The sequence below is a fragment of the Hemiscyllium ocellatum genome, chromosome 1 (genome assembly GCF_020745735.1).
Source record: "Hemiscyllium ocellatum isolate sHemOce1 chromosome 1, sHemOce1.pat.X.cur, whole genome shotgun sequence".
Taxonomy (NCBI): domain Eukaryota; kingdom Metazoa; phylum Chordata; class Chondrichthyes; order Orectolobiformes; family Hemiscylliidae; genus Hemiscyllium; species Hemiscyllium ocellatum.
This window is the reverse complement of record NC_083401.1, coordinates 98449887-98471362: the sequence shown is the minus strand read 5'-3', so window position 1 is coordinate 98471362 and position 21476 is coordinate 98449887. Positions and strand designations below refer to the sequence as shown.

The 21476-nt window shown below is 43.2% G+C and overlaps 1 protein-coding gene across 1 annotated transcript in view; it reads left to right on the top strand.

Annotated features, from left to right (window-relative positions):
• The window catches only part of LOC132819437 (magnesium transporter NIPA2-like), a 38307-nt gene extending 17064 nt beyond the window's left edge, over window positions 1–21243 (top strand). Inside the window, exons 3-6 of the mRNA XM_060830944.1 lie at window positions 2530–2586; window positions 15739–15829; window positions 17956–18116; window positions 20045–21243. Of these exons, the coding sequence (XP_060686927.1) occupies window positions 2530–2586; window positions 15739–15829; window positions 17956–18116; window positions 20045–20700 (965 nt within the window). The 3' untranslated portion in view covers window positions 20701–21243. The remainder of the gene's footprint in view (window positions 1–2529; window positions 2587–15738; window positions 15830–17955; window positions 18117–20044) is intronic.
• Window positions 21244–21476: the final 233 nt, after the last annotated feature.

The window sequence follows — 21476 nt, the reverse complement described above, 5'->3', positions numbered from 1 at the left end:
CTGGTGCAGTCAGGTTTGTGGATTTTGGGCAGGAGGTAGAAACGGGCGGTGCGGGGATGTGGGACTATGAGGTTGGAGGCGGTGGATGGGAGATCCCCTGAGGTGATGAGGTTATGGATGGTCTGGGAGATGATGGTTTGATGGTGGGAGGTGGGGTCGTGGTCAAGGGGGCGATAAGAGGAGGCGTCCGCGAGCTGGCGTTTGGCCACAGCGGTATAAAGGTCGTTGCGCCAAACTACTACCGCACCTCCCTTGTCTGCCGGTTTGATGGTGAGGTTGGGATTGGAGCGGAGGGCTGCACATTCTGAGGGTGAGAGGTTGGAGTGGGTGAGAGGGGTGGACAGGTTGAGTCGGTTAATATCACGGCGGCAGTTGGCTATAAATAGATCGAGGGCGGGTAAGAGGCCAGCACGGGGTGTCCAGGTGGATGGGGTGCGTTGGAGGCGGGAGAAGGGGTTGTCAGAGGGTGGGCGGGAGTCTTGAAAGTAGGCACGGAGGCGAAGGCGGCGGAAGAATTGTTCAATATCTCGCCGCGTGTTGAACTCATTGATCTGAGGGCGTAGGGGAATGAAGGTGAGGCCCCTGCTGAGGACTGATCTTTCATCCTCAGAGAGGGGGATGTCTGGAGGGATGGTCAAGATCCGGCATGGCTGGGAGCTAGGATCTGGTGTGGGACTGGAGCTGGGGGCGGGGTTAGGGACAGGGACAGAGATCGACGTAGGGGTGGGGTTAGACGTGGTGACGTTGCTCGGTGTGGGGGCGGGGTCATGCGTCGTGACGGAAATAAGGGTGGGGGCGGGATTATGCGTGGTGACGAAGGTTTGCGTGAGGGCGGGGTTACGTGTAGTGACGAAAGACGGCGTGGGGGCGGGGAAACCTGAGGCGTTGTGGTCCTGCAGGTTAGTGATGTCAGTGGGGGCGGAAGTGGCTGCGGCGACAGCAACCGAAGGGGCGGAAATGGTTGTGACGACGAAAGAACCGTAGTCATTCCCGGTAGCCGCGGGGGTCGCGAGTCCGTCGGCGATCTTCCTGGCGATCATGGAAGCGGTTGTCTGTACGGTGATCGCTGGGGCGGTTGTTTGGGCGGCGATCGCGGAGGCTACGAGGTTGGTGGGGGTGGAAGTGACGTCACGGTCGGCAGCGGCCGTTGGTGCTGCGGGCGCTGTAGCGGCCACGTGTAATGGCGTCCGACAGGCCGATAGAAGATTCTGGAACAGTTGAGGAACCACGAGTGTGGGGGTAAGTACATGAAAGTTTCCGGTACTTAAGGAGTCAGATTTTCTGAAGAGTGGCAATCGTATTCAGATTACCATTCCACTCCTCGTGTTTTTTTTAACGTTAGGGAAGAACTCCACAGTTCTTTCAGGAGATTCCAATCATGGCTACTGCAAAAGTGCAGATCATAGCTTCAATCCAACTGGGTCATCCTAGGACTTTTGAGGAAGAGTATTTGGAAGTGTTTAGAAATTAGTAGGGTATATTTAGTAGTTGTGCAGAAATTAGGCAAGGTTTTTAATTGTCTACTTTTCCCTGGCCAACTATTAATTGCAGTGGAATGCTTAAAATTCTCAAAATTTAAATGGATACGTTTGAAGAGTTCCAGACACACAATTTCCCATCAGTATTTTCAATGTCTTGAACAATTCCCTTGGAATCTGCTGGAACAGGGATTCCATGGAGTCCCAATGTGTACTCCTATTTCCATTGCAGTAATGACAATCTGGCACTCAAAATATAGACCAAGGTCACTTCTCCTCATATTTTCTCTAATAAAGTTTTGGTATTCTTTTGTTCCTTCCTCTTTAATAATTTGCTTTATACAGTAATATTTTATATCAATATCAAGAACAATTGATGTGGAAATTTGAGAAACACCCTGTATGTTGTGTTCAAGTTCACCATTGCAATGACTAAATTAAAGATTCTTTGGTCTCCACTTCAGCAACATTTTGGCAGTTCAACTATCTCTTCTAATGGCTGTTTCTGAGATTATAATTTATATGACTAACTGCAATAAATGAAGCAGATTTTTGTATATAATGTAAGCAATAAATAAACTTCAGCTTAATTTTCTAGCTCGTCAAGATCTGCATTTAGAAATTTTTTTAAAAGTCCAGTTTATGTTAACTTTATTCAGTTTCATATCTTCTTAGATGTTGACTCATTTTGAAGAAGTGTTTTAGAGTCTTATCTCATTTTCCTAAAAGTTATTGTAACTCCATTAGACAAAAATAAACCTTGAATAGAAGTTGAAGCATTTCACATTCATGAATGTGTTTAATATTTTAAGTGTTGGAGTCTGAATAAGATTTATAAGCTACCTTTTACGGTGGTTAGTCTGTCTAATAATAGTGTCTTAGATAAATTTCAAACATGGTGATTAAGTTAGTGGTACTTAATGAAAAATACAATGATCATGAGAGGGCTGGCAAATCCAGCCATTTGATTTCCCCATGAACAGTAGCTGTCTAGTCAAAAGTGGACCCAAAGTTGATCCATCAATTTGATTGTACTATTGTGATTTTGCAGGGCAAGGAGGATATGCCTATCTAAAAGAGTGGCTGTGGTGGGGAGGACTCCTCTCTAGTAAGTGTTTTTTTTTAATTACCTAATTGATTTTTAATTTGAGAATGTAACAAAAAAAACCTTCTATAAACAGCAGCCTGTTTGACTGGCATCACATCCATGACCTTCGTCATTTATTCCCTTCATCACTGTACAGTGACTGCAATATGCTCCATCCACAAGATATGCTGCAGTAACTTGCCAAAACCCATATAGCAGCATTTTCCAAATTGATGACGCCTATAGCTACAAAGAAAGGGCAGCAGATGCATGGGAACACCAACATCAAGTTCCCCTCCAAGCCACACATCCTTCTGACTTGGAACTATATTGTCATTTTTCACTGTTCGGCCAAGATCTTGTAACCTTTTTCCTAACATCAGTGTGGATGTCACTATACCCCAAGGGCCACAGTGATACAAGAAGCCAGCTTATCACTCCCCAAGGGTAATTAAGGATGGGCAATAAATGTGAGGAGAAAGTGAGGACTGCAGATGATGTGGGGGTCCAGAATTTCCCCCCAGACATGATCGACGATGCTTTCCACCGCATCTCCTCCACTTCCCGCTCCTCCGCCCTTGAGTCCCGCCCCTCCAAACGCCACCAGGACAGAACCCCACTGGTCCTCACCTACCACCCCACCAACCTCCATATACATCATATCATCCATCGTCATTTCCGCCACCTCCAAACGGACCCCACCACCAGGGATATATTTCCTTCCCCTCCCCTATCAGCGTTCCGAAAAGATCACTCCCTCCATGACTCTCTTGTCAGGTCCACACTCCCCACCAACCCAACCTCCTCTCCCGGCAGCTTCCCCTGCAACCACAAGAAATGCAAAATTTGCGCCCATACCTTCTCCCCCCGCCCCCCCCCCCCCCCCACTTCCCTCCAAGGCCCCAAGGGATCCTTCCATATCCATCACAAATTCATCTGCACCTCCAGACACACTATTTACTGCATCCGCTGCACCCGATGTGGCCTCTATATTGGGGAGACAGGCCACCTACTTGCGGAACTTTTCAAAGAACACCTCTGGGACACCTGGACCAACCAACCCAACCATCCTGTGGCTCAACACTTCAACTCCCCCTCCCACTCCACCAAGGACATGCAGGTCCTTGAACTCCTCCATTGCCAGACCACAGCAACACGACGGCTGGCGGAAGAGCGCCTCATCTTCCGCCTAGGAACCCTCCAACCACAAGAGATGAACTCCGATTTCTCCAGTTTCCTCATTTCCCCTCCCCCCACCTTGTCTCAGTCCCAACCCTCGAACCCACCACCTTCCTAACCTGCAATCTTCTTCGTGATCTCTCCGCCCCCACCCCCACTCCGGCCTATCACCCTCACCTTAACCCCCTTCCACTATTATATTTCCAACGCCCCTCCCCCAAGTCCCTCCTCCCTACCTTTTATCTCAGGCTGCTTAGCACACTCCCCTCATTCCTAAAGAAGGGCTCATGCCCGAAACGTTGATTCTCCTGCTCCTTGGATGCTGCCTGACCTGCGCCTTTCCAGCAACACGTTTTCTACAATAAATGTGAGTCCCATGTTTCCATGAACAAATGTTTTTAAAAAAAAAACTGACAAACACTAGTGGGGTGCAGGAGCACAAGGGGAGTGGAAGGGATACTGAATCAAATTGGAATTTAGCACACTATATGGAGTGTATGGCACTAGTTAGGTAGTTGTCTGTAGCTGGCACACACTGTACTGTACTTTCAAAGCACATTAATGACCAATTTTTCAAATATGTGCCCTTGGCATGAAATCTATCTTATTGTGAGTACAAATTATGAATTTGCAGGAATGCATCCTAAGATTTTTCCCAATGTATGATGCTGCAATTTTTGAATGGATTCGGGGTGTTTTCCTGTTATAATCCACTCAAAGGACAAATTCAGTGTCAAGCCACGTTAGATTTAGTAATGAGCCAGATTTATATAGTCAATTATTTGAAATAGTCCATGTTCAAATGCAACAAGACTGAGACAATATCCAGGCTTGGACTGAAAAACGGCAAGTACCAATGTCCTACATAAATGCCAAGCAATGACCATCTCCAAGAGGAGACAATCTAACCACCTCATCTTGACATTCATTGGTGTCACCATCACTGAATCCTCACTATCAACATCCAGGAGCCTACCATTGACCAATTCGATTTTTTTATAGAAGTAGGGTGGCTACAGGACTTGAACAGAGGCTAGGAATACTGCATCTAGTAACTTATCTCCTGATTCCCAGAGCGTATCTACCATCTAGAAGGCACAAGTCAGGAGTGTGATGGAATGCCCCTACTTACCTGGATGAGTGTAGCTCCAAAAACATTCGACCATATAGCTATAAACAGGTCCAACAGATTTGTTTCAACTCATCCATGCTGACTAAATTTCCCAAACTCCACTAATCTTACTTGCCTGCGATTGACCCATATCCCTCTAAACCTTTCCTATTCATGTACCTATCCAAATGTCCTGTAGATGTTATAATTGTACATGCATCTACCACTATCCTTGGCAGTTTATTCCACATATGTGGAAAGCTCCTTAAGTTTCCTTTAAATCTTTCATCTTTCACTTTAAAAATATGCCCTCTACATTTGAACTTCCCCATTTGAGGGAAAAGACCTTTGCTCTTCATTTAATCTATGCCTTCAATCAGGTCACCCTTCAAACTCTATCACTGGGTCCCAGGCTCTCCATGTATCTCAAACCCTCTAATCCTAGCAATGTCCTGGTAATTGTTTTCTGAACCCTCTTCAATTTAATCATTTCTTTCCTATCAGCAGGGTGACCAGAACTCTACACTACTCTAAAAGTGGTCTCACCAATGTCCTGTACAACCTGCACATGATGTCCCAAATCCTGTACTCAGTGGTCTGAGCAATGAAGACAAGCATGCTAAATGCCAACTTAACCACTTTGTCTACCTCTGATGCAACTTTCAATGAACCAATACCTGAGCCCCTAAGTGTCCCTATTTGACAATACCATCCAGGGTCCTACCATTAACTGTCTAAGTCGCACCCTTGTTAGCTTTACCAAAATGCAATACCTCGCAATTATCCAGTACCCATTTGCCACTCCTCAGCCCATTGGACCAATTGATCAAGGTCCCTTACCATCCATAACAAAGCAGTTCACTTCATTGCCACCACATCCATTCCCTCCAAATTCCGTATCAGCATTGTGTACTATCTACAAGATACACTGTAGAAATTTACCAAAGAGAGCAAACCCGCAACCACTTCCATTTAGAAGGACAAAAGCAACAGATATATGAGAACATCGCCACATGTAAGTTCTCCAAGCCACTCACCGTCCTGACTTGAAAATATTATGCCATTCCTTCACCTCTGAGTCAAAATCCTGGAAGCAGGAAAGCAGTTTATTATCTGATTGGTGACAAATTGCACCTCCTTTTCTCAATGAGACTTGGGTGATCTTGTATGCCAATTGCTGAAAGTAAGCATGCAAGTGCAGCAGGTGGTGAAAGTGGCAAATGGTAACTTGGCCTTCATAGTGAGTGAATTCAAGTATAGGAGCAGGGATATCTTGTTGCAATTGTACTGGGTGTTGGTGAGACCACACCTGGAAATTTGTGTGCAGTTTTGGTCTCCATCTCTGGAAGGATGCTCTGGCTTTGGTAGGAATGCAACAAAGCTTAAACATTTACCAGAATTATTCCTGGGATAACCGGACTGACCTGTGAGGAGAGACTAGATTGGTTAGGACTATGTTCACTGATGTTCAGAAAAAAAGACGTCTCTCATAGAAACCTGTAAATGTCCAACAGAACTAGACAGATTAAACACTGTAAGGATGCTCCCAGTGACCAGAGGGAGTCTTGAACATAGGATAGGCCATTTAGGACTGGGATGATGAGAAATTTCTTCACTGTGGTGAGCACGTTGAGGCCAAATCATTGAATATTTTCGAGAAGGAGCTAACTGTCATTCTTGGGGCTAAAGGGACCTCATTTATCATGAGCCAAGCTTGAAACATAATGAGTTTAATGGCACTGCTTTCATCTTTCCATCAGATCCTTCAGAATGTCACTGTAGAATCTTATAGCATAGAAGACAGCCATTTGCCATGTTTAGAGTCATAGAGATGTACAGCATGGAAACCGATCCTTCGGTCCAACTTGTTCATGCAATAAGATATGCTAACTTAGTCTAGTCCCATTTGCCAGCATTTAGCCCATGTCCCCCTCAACCCTTCATGTTCATATACCAATCCAGATGCCTTTTAAATGTTGCAATTGCACCAGCATCCACTACTTCGTCTGGCAGCACATTCCATACACACACCACTCTGTGCATGTAAAAGTTGCCCCTAAGGTCCCTTGTATCTTTTCCCTCTCACCTTTAAGCCTACGCCCTCTAGTTCTGTACTCCCTCATCTTAGGGAAAAGACCTTGTCTATTTACCTTTTCCATGCCCCTCATGATTTTATAAACCTCTATAAGGTCACCCCTCAGCTTCCACTCCATGGAAAACAGCACCAGCCTATTCAAACTCTCCCTATAGTTCAAACCCTCTGACCCAGGCAAAATATTTCTAAATCATTTCTAAATTATTTCATGTTTCATAACATTCTTCCTATAGCAAGCATACCAGAATTTCTCACATTATTCCAAAAGTGGCCAACCCAATGTCCTGTACATGCTGCAACATGACCTCCCAACTCTTCTATTCAATCCACTGACCAGCAAAAGAGAACGTAATAAATGTTGTCTTCACTATCCTATCTACCTGTGATTAAACTGTCAAGGAGCTATGAACCTGCATTTTAAGGTCTTTGTTCAGCAGCACTCCCCAGGACCTTACCATTAAGTGTATAAGTCCTGCTAAGATTTGCTTTCCCAAAATGCAGCACCTCACATTTACCTAAATTAAACTTCAACTGCCACTCCTCAGCCCTTTAGCCCATCTGACAAAGATGCCACTCTACTCTGAGGTAACTTTCTTCACCGTCCACTACACCTCCGATTTTGGTGTCATCTGCAAACTTAATAACCATACCTCCTATGTTCAAGTCCAAATCATTCATATAGATGACAAAAAGCAGTGGACCCAGCACTGATCCTTGTGGCACACCACTGGTCACAAGCCTCCAGTCTGAAAAGCAACCCTCCACCACCATGCTCTGTCTTCTATCTTTTGGCTGTTGTGCCAAAAACCGTTTGAAATGAATCCAGTTTCCCTAGTTTCACTCCATATTCAACGTCTGTTTGATTCGATTGAAACAAACAGAATAATGAGGCCTGAACAGAGTTGACATAGAGAAGATTTTTCCACCAGTAGGAGAGACTAAAACCCGATGTTCTTATTAATAAGTTGATCAATAGTCATGAGGGGATAACAGGAAAATAGAGTTGAGAAATGTAATAGCCGCAATTCAATAGTGGAGCAAACTTGATGGGCTGAAAGGCTTAATTCTGCTCCTATATCTTAGAGCCATAGAGATGTACAGCATGGAAAATGACCCTTCGGTCCAACCTGTCAGTGCTGACCCAGATATCCCAACCCAATCTAGTCCCACCCTGCCAGCACCCGGCCCATATCCATCCAACCCTTCCTATTCATAAACCCATCAAAATGCCTCTTAAATGTTGCAATTGTACCAGCCTCCACTCCATCCTCTGACAGCTCATTCCATATACGTACCACCCTCTGTGTGAAAAAGTTGCCCCTTAGGTCTCTCATAACTTTCCCCTCTCACCATAAACCTATGTCCTCTAGTTCTGGGCTGTCCCACCCCAGGGAAAAGACTTTCCCTATTTATCCTATTCATGCCCCTCATAATTTTGTAAACCTCCGTAAGATCACCCCTCAGCCTCCGACGCTCCAGGGAAAACAGCCCCAGCCTGTTCAGCCTCTCCCTCTAGCTCAAATCATCCAACCCTGGCAACATCCTTGTAAATCTTTTCTGAACCCTTTCAAGTTTTACAGCATCTTTCCGATAGGAAGGAGACCAGAACTGCATGCAATATTCCAACAGTGGCCTAACCAATGTCCTGGTACAGCCACAATATGACCTCCCAACTCCTGTACTCAATACTCTGACCAATAAAGGAAAGCATACCAAACGCCACCTTTACTATCATATCTACCTGTGACTCCACTTTCAAGGAGCTATGAACCTGCACTCCAAGGTCTCTTTGTTCAGCAACACTCCTAGGACATTACCATTAAGTGTATGAGTCTTGCTAAGATTTGCTTTCCCAAAATGCAGCACCTCATATTTACCTGAATTAAACTCCATCTACCAGTTCTCAGCCCATTGGCCCATCTGGGCCAGATCCTGTTGTAATCTGAGGTAACCCTCTTCGCTGTCCACTACACCTCCAATTTTGGTGTAATCTTAAACAGTGGCACCACGTTTGCCAACCTCCAGTCTTCCGGCACCTCACCTGTGACTATCGATGATACAAATATCTCAGCAAGAGGCCCAGCAATCACTTCTCTAGCTTCCCACAGAGTTCTCGGGTACACCTGATCACGTCCTGGGGATTTATCCACCTTTAACCATTTCAAGGCATCCCACACCACCCCCTCTGTAATCTGGACATTTTGCAAGATGGCACCATCTATTTCCCTACAGTCTATATCTTCCATATCCTTTTCCACAGTAAATGCTGATGCAAAATATTCATTTAGTATCTTTTCCATTTTCTGCGACTCCACACAAAGGCCGCCTTGCTGATCTTTGAGGGGCCCTATTCTCTCCTTTAGTTACCCTTTTGTCCTTAATATATTTGTAAAAACCCTTTGGATTCTCCTTAATTCTATTTGCCAAAGCTATCTCATGTCCCCATTTTGCCCTCCTGATTTCCCTCTTAAGTATACACCTACTTTTTTATACTCTTCTAAGGATTCACTCGGTTCTGGATCAGTGGTGCTGGAAGAGCACAGCAGTTCAGGCAGCATCCAAAGAGCAGCGAAATCGACGTTTCGGGCAAAAGCCCTTCATCAGGAATAAAGGCAGTGAGCTGGAAGCATGGAGAGATAAGCTAGAGGAGGGTGGGGAGAGAGTAGCATAGAGTACAATGGGTGAGTGGGGGAGGAGATGAAGGTGATAGGTCAGGGAGGAGAGGGTGGAGTGGATAGGTGGAAAAGAAGATAGGCAGGTTGGACAAGTCCGGACAAGTCATGGTGACAGTGCTGAGCTGGAAGTTTGAAACTAGGATGAGGTGGGGGAAGGGGAAATGAAGAAGCTGTTGAAGTCCACATTGATGCCCTGGGGTTGAAGTGTTCCGAGGCGGAAGATGAGGTGTTCTTCCTCCAGGCGTCTGGTGGTGAGGGAGCGGCGTTGAAGGAGGCCCAGGACCTCCATGTCCTCGACAGAGTGGGAGGGGGAGTTGAAATATTGGGCCACAGGGCGGTGTGGTTGATTGGTGCGGGTGTCTCGGAGATGTTCCCTAAAGCGCTTTGCTAGGAGGCGCCCAGTCTCCCCAATGTAGAGGAGACCGCATCGGGAGCAACGGATACAATAAATGATATTAGTGGATGTGCAGGTAAAACTTTGGATGTGGAAGGCTCCTTTAGGGCCTTGGATAGAGGTGAGGGAGGAGGTGTGGGCACAGGTTTTACAGTTCCTGCGGTGGCAGGGGAAAGTGCCAGGATGGGAGGGTGGGTCGTAGGGGGGCGTGGACCTGACCAGGTAGTCACGGAGGGAACGGTCTTTGCGGAAGGCGGAAAGTGGTGGGGAGGGAAATATATCCCTGGTGGTGGGGTCTTTTTGGAGGTGGCAGAAATGTCGGCGGATGATTTGGTTTATGCGAAGGTTGGTAGGGTGGAAGGTGAGCACCAGGGGCGTTCTGTCCTTGTAATGGTTGGAGGGGTGTGGTCTGAGGGCGGAGGTGCGGGATGTGGACGAGATGCTTTGGAGGGCATCTTTAACCACGTGGGAAGGGAAATTGCGGTCTCTAAAGAAGGAGGCCATCTGGTGTGTTCTGTGGTGGAACTGGTCCTCCTGGGAGCAGATAAGGCGGAGGCGGAGGAATTGAGAATACGGGATGGCATTTTTGCAAGAGGTAGTGGGCGGCACGGTCGCACAGTGGTTAGCACTGCTGCCTCACAGTGCCTGAGACCCGGGTTCAATTCCCGACTCAGGCGATTGGCTGTGTGGAGTTTGCACGTTCTCCCCGTGTCTGCGTGGGTTTCCTCCGGGTGCTCCGGTTTCCTCCCACAGTCCAAAGATGTGCGGGTCAGGTGAATTGGCCATGCTAAATTGCCCGTGGTGTTAGGTAAGGTGTAAAAGTAGGGGTATGGGTGGGTTGCGCTTCGGCGGGTCGGTGTGGACTTGTTGGGCCTAAGGGCCTGTTTCCACACTGTAAGTAATCTAATCTAATCTGAGAGGTAGGGTGAGAAGAGGTGTAATCCAGGTAGCTGTGTGAGTCGGTGGGTTTGTAAAAAATGTCAGTCATCATTAATGGAGATAGCGAGGTCCAGGAAGGGGAGGGAGGTGTCAGAGATGGTCCAGGTAAATTTAAGGTCAGGGTGGAATGTGTGGGTGAGGTTTTTTACCTAAGGATTCACTCGATCTATCCTGTCTTTACCTGACATATGCTTCCTTCTTTTTCTTAACCAAACCCTCAATTTCTTTAGTCATCCAGCATTCCCTATACATACCAGCCTTCCCTTTCGCCCTGACAGGAATATACTTTGTCTGGATTTTGGTTATCTCTTTTCTGAAGGCTTCCCATTTTCCAGCCACCCCTCCACCTGCAAACATCTGCCTCCAATCCGCTTTTGAAAGTTCTTGCCTAATACCATCAAAATTGGCCTTTCTCCAATTTAGAACTTCAACTTTTAGATCTGGTCAATCCTTTTCCATCACTATTTTAAAGCTAATAGGATTATGGTCGCTGGCCCCATGGGGCTCCCCCACTGACACCTCAGTCACCTGCCCTGCTTTATTTCCCAAGAGTAGGTCATGTTTTACATCTTCTCTAGTAGGTACATCCACACACTGAAACAGAAAATTGTCTTTTACGCACACTCCATCTAAACCTTTAACACAATGATAGTCCCAGTCGATGTTTGGAAAGTTAAATTCCCCTACCATATCTACCCTATTATTCTTACAGATATCTGAGATATCAGTGGGCGGCACGGTGGCACAGTGGTTAGCACTGCTGCCTCACAGCGCCTGTAGACCCGGGTTCAATTCCCGACTCAGGCGACTGACTGTGTGGAGTTTGCACGTTCTCCCCGTGTCTGTGTGGGTTTCCTCCGGGTGCTCCGGTTTCCTCCCACAGTCACAAAGATGTGCGGGTCAGGTGAATTGGTCAAGCTAAATTGCCCGTAGTGTTAGGTAAGGGGTAATTGTAGGGGTCTGGGTGGGTTGCGCTTCGGCGGGTCGGTGTGGGCTTGTTGGGCCGAAGGGCCTGTTTCCACACTGTAAGTCTAATCTAATCTAAAAAAAAAATCTCCGTACAAGTTTGTTTCTCAATTTCCCTCTGACTATTGGGGTGGGGGTGTGGTCTATAATACAATCCCAATAAAGTGATCATCTCTTTCTTATTTCTCAGTTCCACCCAAATAACTTCCCTGGATGTATTTCCAGGAATACCCTCCCACAGCACAGCTGTAATGTTATCCCTTATCAAAAATGCCACTCCCCCTCCTCTCTCGCCTCCCTTTCTATTCTTCCTGAAGCATTTGTATCCTGGAACATTAAGCTGCCAGTCTTGTCCATCCCTGAGCCATGTTTCTGTAATTGCTATGATATCCCAGTCCCATGTTCCTGACCATGCCCTGAGTTCATCTGCCTTCCCTCTTAGGCCCCTTGCATTGAAATAAATGCAGTTAAATTTATTAATCCTACCTTGTCCCTGCCTGCACTGATGACTGTTTGTTTGATTCGCTTCTGTTCTCAACTGTACCAGTTTCAGATCGATCTCTTTCCTCACTATCTCCCTGGGTCTCTTCCCCCCCCCCCACCTTACTATTTTAAATCCTTCCAACCAGTTCTAGCAAATTTCCCTACCAGTATAGTAGTCCCCTTCCAATTTAGGTGCAATCTGTCCTCCTTGTACAGGTCACTACTACCCCGAAAGAGATTCAAATAATCCAAAAGTGTGAATCCTTCTCCCAAACACCAGATTCTCAGCCATGCATTCATCTGCTCTATCCTCCTATTCCTGCCCTCACTAGCTCATAGCATTGGGAGTAATCCAGATATTACTACCCTTGAGGACCTCCTTTTTAAATTTCTGCCTAACTCTCTAATCTCCCTTGCTGGCCCCTCTCCCCTGTGAGAACATTCTGCACCCTCTCTGAAACATCCTTGATCCTGGCACCAGGGAAATAACACACCATTCTGCTTTTTTTCTGCTGGCCACAGAAACGTCTGTCTGTACCTCGGGCTACAGAATCCCCTAACACAATTGATCTCTTGAAAGCCGACAAACCCCTCGTTGCATTAGAGCCAGCCTCAATACCAGAAACTTGGCTTTACCTGAGAATCCATCACTCTCTACATTTTCCAAAGCAGCATACTTCTTTGAAATGGGTATATCCACAAAAGACTCCTGCCCTAGGTGCCTACCTCTCTTCCCCTTTCTGGACTTATCTCATCTAAGTGACTGTATGTGAGACTTTTCCCCCGCTTCCTATAACTGCCATCCATCACATACTGTTGCTGTTGAAAATTCCTCATCGCTTCTATCTGTCTCTCCAACCGGTTCACTCGACCTAATAAGATTCACATCCAACAGCATTTATGCAGATATAATCAACAGTAACCCTTAAACTCTCTTTAAACTCCCACATCTGACAAGAAGTACATATCGCTGCAAAGGCCATTTTTGCTCCTTCGCAATCTACAGACCCAGGAAATAATACCGTGTTATTCCTCTACAAAATACTGCACCTTATGGTGTTATGATCTGGCACTTGCATACTGTCAACTTTCTTTAATCTACAATGGAAAGATATTAATTTAGCAGCATGAAACTACCTCTTGCTGAGAAACATTCTAAATTTCTAAAGGTACTGTAAAGGTTTTCTAAAAACCTCAATCCATTTGTTCTGTTTATCCTGAAACTTGGAGTGTGACTGTCTTCCAGATTTTACTACCTGTGATTTGATAATATACGAGGAACATGAGTAGATATATCTTCTGGTATTCAGTGAGATCCTCTATACCTCAATGACATCCACCCGCTTTAATTTCTTAACCCATGCTTAACAAAAATCTACACAATTCAGTTACAACATTTTCAGTTGGTCTACCCTGAACAGTGTTTTGGGAAGGAATGCTCCACATTTCTGCTACACATTTTGTGTAGCTAGGAGATTAACGAAATCATCCTTGAAATTCTATTGTGATTTTTGAAGGAATGTCTCCTTGGAGTCCCACAACCAAACGAAATAATTTCTCTCTTATCCATCCTTTAAAACCACCTGGAGGTTATACTTTGACCTAGTATACAGAAGGGAGTACAACCCAATTGTAAAGGTCTATTCACCCTGCAAAACTGCCAGGAGTCCCAAAAACAATTCTCTTTTTTGCACTTGACTTCTGGTTCTTATCAAAGACCAGTGTTAGCTGTTCAGATCACCGCTTTATATCAGTAGTAAGCTGAGCCACTTTTGCTATTTTGTCTTGCAGAATGTTGCGGTACCATCTAGCGATGTTCTTCTGGAAGTTTCAACTTCTGTTATTGTGTGTGAAATGTTTGACAGAAGAGTGGCCACATAACTGCAAGGTTTTAAGAAACCACTGCAGAAGTTAAAATCAATTGCAAGAATGATTTTTAAAGTGCAAAGCCTGGTATAAATAACATTCCTTGCCCAGATTGTGGTTCCCAACCCTCCAGAATCACTCTTAGTCTCCAGCTGAAAATTATTTTGCAAGACATTGCTCTGAGTGAGACTGGAGAAAAGTCATGGAAACATATAAATAAAAAAGTCCATTTTCTTTGAAAACATCTGATTTATTGTCATAGCATGGGGATTAATCAGTTGAGTTATCAATTTAGTGAGTTGAGGGTCTTGTCCATCAGGTAGAAAATGAATAGAAACCCTGTAATGCTTCTCTCTGGGATGTCTGATAACATTAACGTGGTACTGGACATTTATCTGGACAGAACTAAACCTGTAAACTTCTCCCTTCAAGCATTTATTCAATTCCCCTCTGAAAATTACTGAGGATGCTTCTATCTTTTTGGCAATGCATTCTGGATCACTACTTGGTGCGAAAACTTTATTGACTTCATGTTACCTCTGGTTCTTTTACATTGTCTTTAATCTGTGTCCTCTGGTTACCGGTCACTTCTGCCACTCAATCAAAACTCATCATGGTTTTGCTTGCCTGTACATCACAATTTATATAACTGCAAAATAAATATCCTTCTGAATATCCTTCTTTGGGTCTCTGTTCCAAAGTCAAAGTCATGAACTGACTGTCAATTAGTACTGTCCAACTTGTAATCCTCTCAGGTCTGTCCTGTGAATGTAGCTCTAAAGGCCTACAAACAACAAGCTTAATATGTATCAAGAACAGAATATGCTGGAAAAGCTCATTAAGCCTGACAGCATCTATGAAGAGAAAGCAGAGTTAATGTTTTGGATCCAGTGACCTTTCCACAGAACTGGTAGCAAGGAAAAAGTTGACTTATATGCAGAAGATATGGCAGGGGAGTGAGTAAGGAGTAAATTATAGGTCAAAATACAGCCCAAGGAACTGTTGGACAGACAAAGGAGTGGCTAACAATCAGACCAGGAGAATGAATGGCTGCTAATGGAAACTAATAGTGGCTAATAATAGGTTGTCTATAATAGCAGACCATTATGATGATAAAGCCTGGTGTGTGGTGGTTGGGGTAAGGATACGGGACAAGGTGCCTCAGGCCCTACAGTTGTTGAACTCTGTAGAGTCCAGAAGGCTTTAGAGTTCCCAAGCAGAAAATGAGGTGTTGCTCTTCCAGCTTACACTGAGCTTCACTGGAGCACAGCAGCATGCCTGAACAAGCTCCATATGTAACTCCCATAAAAGTAATACCACTTGAGATGGTTCAGAAGATTGAATATTTTTGAATTTGCAACAAGTTTAGATAAAGAATAGAGCACAGTAAGAAACAAAATTTGCAACCTTAGGTTGCATAATTCCTTGAGTCTAAACTTACACCAAATTGTATTTTGTTTTACAGTGGGTGCTGGGGAAGCTGCTAACTTTGCTGCCTATGCTTTTGCACCTGCTACACTGGTTACACCATTGGGTGGGCTAAGTGTTCTTATAAGGTATGTTTTTTATTAATGCAACAGTTAGAATACTGTTTAAAAACAAAGCACATTTATGTAGTTGTAAATGAGGCTCAATCAGATTAGGTTATGATGTTTAGTGAATAGCCAGCCAACACTTGGCAGTTCCAGCACATTGAGCCACCTTGCTGTCAGCTACCTTGGTATATTTACAACAGTGGGGCTGCACTCCAGATTAAGGTAATGTCTGCAGGAGAGAAGGGGGATAACTTTTACATGAGTTAATTGCAGGCAATCAAATTATGTACGGTAACCTAAATAATCAACTGTCCTGTTCTGATCCTTGCTAATGATTGTTATAGAGCCATACTATTGTATTAAATTCCTTAGTAGAAATTAATCCTTATGAAAATTGGACACTTTTTTTTTCTTTGTCGAACTCCATTTCACTGCAGCTAAAGTATGACAAGTATAGCAGTTATTTACTTCATCTATTTTCTAACCAGTTTAAATAAAGAAAGTTCCCGCAAAAATGGGCAGATGATCATGAGATAAAAACACAGAGGAGAAGCAGGCCACACTACCCTTTGAATGTGAGACTGACATAAGATTGATGGTCTAGATTAGGGTGGTGCTGGAAAAGCACAGCAAGTCAGGCAGCATCCGAGGACCAAGAAAATTGACGTTTTGGGCAAAAGCTCTTCGCTGAGTATCTTAACTTCATCCAATGGCTTTGGTCTCATGACTCTTGATCATCTTGTCTGACAAAAATCTGGCTTAAAGCAATGCAGAATCCCATTCCGTGAAATTGAATGTAAAATTGGCAAACCAGTATCATAGTCATAGAAATGTACAGCATGGAAACAGACCCTTTGGTCCAACTTGTCCAGGCTGAGCAGATATCTTAACCTAATCTAGTTCTATTGCCAGCTCTTGGCCCATTTCCCTCTAAACCCTTCCTATTCATGTACTCATCCATATGCCTTTTAAATGCTGTAATTGTACCAGCCTCCTCCACTTCCTCTGGCAGCTCATTCCATACATGCACCACCCAGTGTGAAAAAGTTGCCCCTTAGGTCCCTTTTTAAATCTTTCCCTTCTCACTCTAAACTTTTGCCCTCCAGTTCTGGATTCCCTACTGTGGGGAAAAGCCCCTCATGATTTTATAAACCTCTACAACCTCTCGGCCTCTGTTCCTGGGAGAACACACCCAGCCTATTCAGTCTCTTCCTATACCTCAAATCCTCTAACTCTGGCAACATCCTTGTAAATCTTTTCTGAACCTTTTAAAATTTCACATCATCTTTCCTATAGTAGGGAGACTGGAATTGCATGCAATATTCCAGAAGTGGCCTAACCAATGTCCTGTACCTTTGCAGCATGACTTCCCAACACCTAGTGGTTGTCTTTTTTATTAGATTAGATTCCCTACAGTATGGAAACAGGCCCTTCGGCTCAATAAGGACACACTGACCCTCAGTAATCCACCTAGACCCATTCTCCATATTTACCCTGATTAATGCACTAACACTATGGGCAATGTAGCATGGCCAATTGATCCAAACTGCACATCTTTGGATTTCCTGCAGAAAAATTGTTTTGTTGGCCAAATGTAAGATAAAGCCTTCTCCTTGGCTACATCCTTCCACAACCTCCCTGTAAGTTGGCTCTCTGCTTTACCATAACATGTTGATGCGGCTCTACAACAGAAGCAGAGTTTTACTGTACTGTTTCAGGACCAGTTTATCCCATAACATCGAATGGATCCTTGCCAAAAACGTTAAAACTTTAACCAATCTTTGGTTCACTGCATTATCGAGGAACTTCACAAGTAGGTGAACTTATTCATTGCAATGAGTGAATTTCATGTATAAAACTATTCATAGCTCAGCATTAGTTGGTAGTAAATATGACAAAACTTTTCACAAGTTAAATGAGGATGTTACAAAAGGGCAGGTAGGCCAAATTAATGTAGCGTGTTAAAATAGTTGTATACCTAATCTGCACTGCATCTGACCTGTTGTTTCTGACACCAAAACATAAAATTCTAAACTACTCAAAAATTGGATTTGTAGTGTGCATTCATATGAAAGGTAAAGAATTTTCTAATGTTTAAATACTTATACAGCAATGTCCTGACAATTTTCCATTTTGGTAATTCGCAGTGCCATTCTTTCATCGTACATTTTAAATGAGCGACTGAACATTCATGGCAAGTTAGGGTGTACTCTGAGCATTGTAGGATCAACAATAATTGTGATCCATTCGCCAGAAGAGGAAGGAATCAATTCTTTGCATGAGATGGAAGAAAAGCTGAAAGAGACAGGTATGGTTTAGAAGTATTATAATGTGGTATTTTTGTACATTAAGAAATTATATTTGAAGTAGTGAAAGACCCTTAAACCTATTCATTTCTAATTGACACTGCAAAAATATTTGAGCAGACCACTTTATAGTTTAGAACTAACTTTGTACCCTCATTGGGAGTAAAGAGCTTGAGAATTGGCAAATAATATTTATTTGTGTTTGTACTTTTAGTGCAGTTGTCCTGAAGCCTGTGTAACTTCACAGAATTCATAGAATTATTACGGCACCAGAAGCCTGTCTTGTTTCTGCCATAAAATAATGAAACAAAAAATACTGTGAATGCTGGAGATATGAAACAAAAACAAATTGCTGGAGAAACTCAGCATGTGTGGGAAGAAAGCAGAGTTTATATTTTGAGTCTGGTGACTCACCAGAACTGTTAGTAACTAGGAAAAATGTGGAATTTATTGCTGAAGGTGAAATTGGGGAAGTTGAGTGGAGGGATGGTGGTGCAAGGGGAGAGGTGAGCAGATAGGTGGAGACAGAGCCCAGAGAGAGAGATATGAAAGGGGGTAAGTAAACAAAAGATTATGGATAGCAGGGCAGGACTGAAGAAAAGCTGAATAAGTGGTCATAAGAGTGAGAAAATTGGTTAGGTGTGCTGAATGCAAAACATATGATAATGAGCTGAGGACTACATTGTAATGGGACACTGTGCAAAGAGCAACCATTTCATAAAGGATTGCGTGTGAAGTGGGTAAAAACATGGAAGGATAGAATCAGACTCCACGGTTATTGAATTAGATGTTGAGTCCTAGAGACTGCAGGATTCCCAAGCGGAAAATGAGGTTCTTCGAGCTTGCACTGAGGCTCTCTGTAACATGGCAACATACCTGTGACAGAAATGTTGGCTTGGGAATGTGGTGGTGAGTTGAAGTGGCAGGCAAATGGAAACTGAGGTCGTCTTGCAGACGGAGCATGGCTATACTGCAAAGCAATCACCCCTCCTGTGTTTTGTCTCCCTAGTATAGAACAGTCCATCTTGTAGACTAGATTAAATAAAGAATAGGTAAATCACTGCCTCACATGAAGATATGTCTGGGCCCTTTATTGGGAAGGCTTACTTGAGCATTAACCTTTTGTGACTGCATGAGAACGTGTCATGGGTGTGTGATGAGATGTTGGGAATGGAAGAGGAGTGTACAGAATTTCCCAGAGGGAATTGTCAGTGCAGAAGGCTAACAATGGACAGGAGGGGAACACATAACTGGTTGTCTTATCCCATGTGATGGAAAATGATGACTTACAATCCTTTGGATGTGGAGGATGGTGGATGGTAAATTAGGACATGAGGGACCTTATCATTGTTGTAGGAAAGGTAAAGGGTGAGGGAAGAAGTGCACGCGATGAGTCAAACACCGCTCAGGGCCCTGTCAGCCACATTAGCAGGGAATCCTCATAAGTTTGGATTAAGTGTCGTGTTTTAAACAAAATGAATTTGCACGTTTTATCAGAACAAATAGGCTTCAGGAAGCTGTGCATCATAGCCAGATGAGCTAATTTCTGCAAGTGACAGAAAGTGAACCAATTCTAATTGAGACAGATTCCAGTTGCTTCATCCCAAGAAACTTAAGCGAGATTGTGCCTTTTTCATCTAGAGAAATGAAACCATTCATATTGGGCCTTGGCTAACTAGGTACTTCACTCACATTTGGCAAGATTAGAGAGGGCAAATGAAGAAAAAACTGTGCTATCCATTTAATGACCAGTACACCTATTGTTATAGCTCTGCCTGATCTGTGGACACTACTGAATGTCAAATGTTTTGGATACTTCTGTGATTTACCAGTGAAATCAAAATCAGACACAAATATATAACAAAATTACACATCATCGATGCAAAATTTAAGTTTATAATTTTACCTTTTATGTTTTATCTCTTTTCAGGCTTCCTTACATTTGCCAGCATAATAATCATTGTCTCTGTGGTGCTGATTATCTTTGTTGCTCCCAAACTAGGACCAACTAATATACTGGTCTATATCTCCATTTGTTCATTGATTGGAGCTTTTTCTGTATCATCTGTGAAGGGACTGGGTATTGTCATAAAGGAACTGCTGGAAAAGAAACCAGTCATCAACAAACCACTGAGCTGGATTCTACTTGGTACTTTGATCATATCCATCAGCACGCAAATCAATTATCTAAACAAAGCTCTCGATACCTTTAACACTGCTATAGTGACTCCTATTTACTACGTATTGTTCACTACTATTGTCATAATTTGCTCAGTTATCCTTTTCAAAGAATGGAATAATGTGGAAATTAAGGATGTCATTGGGATTATAAATGGATTCTGTACCATAATCTTGGGCATCTTTTTACTTCATGCTTTTAAAGATGTACAATTCACATGGGAACAATTAATATCTCTTATTAAAAAAAATGCAAACACAGAAACAAATGGATTTGGTCAGGACGACCACCATGCATTACTGGACAATGCGGACACGGATAGCCCATCTGCCATTTATGATGGTGAAATGAATCTCTTCTTTAACAGAAGAAATGTTGGTTCCAGAGAGTGTTCTCTCCTACAATAACAATGCACAGCATTCTGAGGAATTAATTTGTATCCCATCAAAGAATACCATTATCTTTAGATTGCTATTAAATTAGAATCATTATCTTTGATGGTATTCACTTATAGGATGTACAGTCTATTTTTGATTTCAAGATTGTTTTTGCACTAAAAAAGTTTTCCAAAAATCCTAACAAATGTGCTCAAGTTCAGATAACTTGAATTTGACCATATTTGATTTGAGTAATAGGTTTCTTTCAGTGCGAGATGTTTACTTCAGGATTCACACAACAGGAACTGATGTAAAATGTAAATACTTGTTCTTCAGATAATGTGACTCTAGTGTTTGTTGGTCTGTACAGTCAAAGTGAACTCTTGCATGGCAGTATAATGATTAAAATCCAGAATGCAAGGTAGCTGTTAAGATAATTGTACTGTAAGTATCTAGCTTTTTAAAACTCTGACAGCACATTTTTTTTAAATAAACTAAATCTTTGTATTTGATCACTGTATGGCATTTGACATTGATATTTATCAATTTATAATAAAAGCACAACACTCTGAATGGGTTGCATTGAATGACAATCTGAATTTGTGTAATTTCACAATTTTTTTTATAAATAAAGATTTGCTCTCATTTTTGAGATACAAACATCTACTTATAAAAGTGATATTCCTTTAAAATGTTTGAACATTCTAACTCTTACAGATGCATCATATAATTGAAACTAAATTAGTAATTGTATTGTGAACAATCTCATGTACTATTGCATGATCAAAATTAGCAAAGTCTTTTTT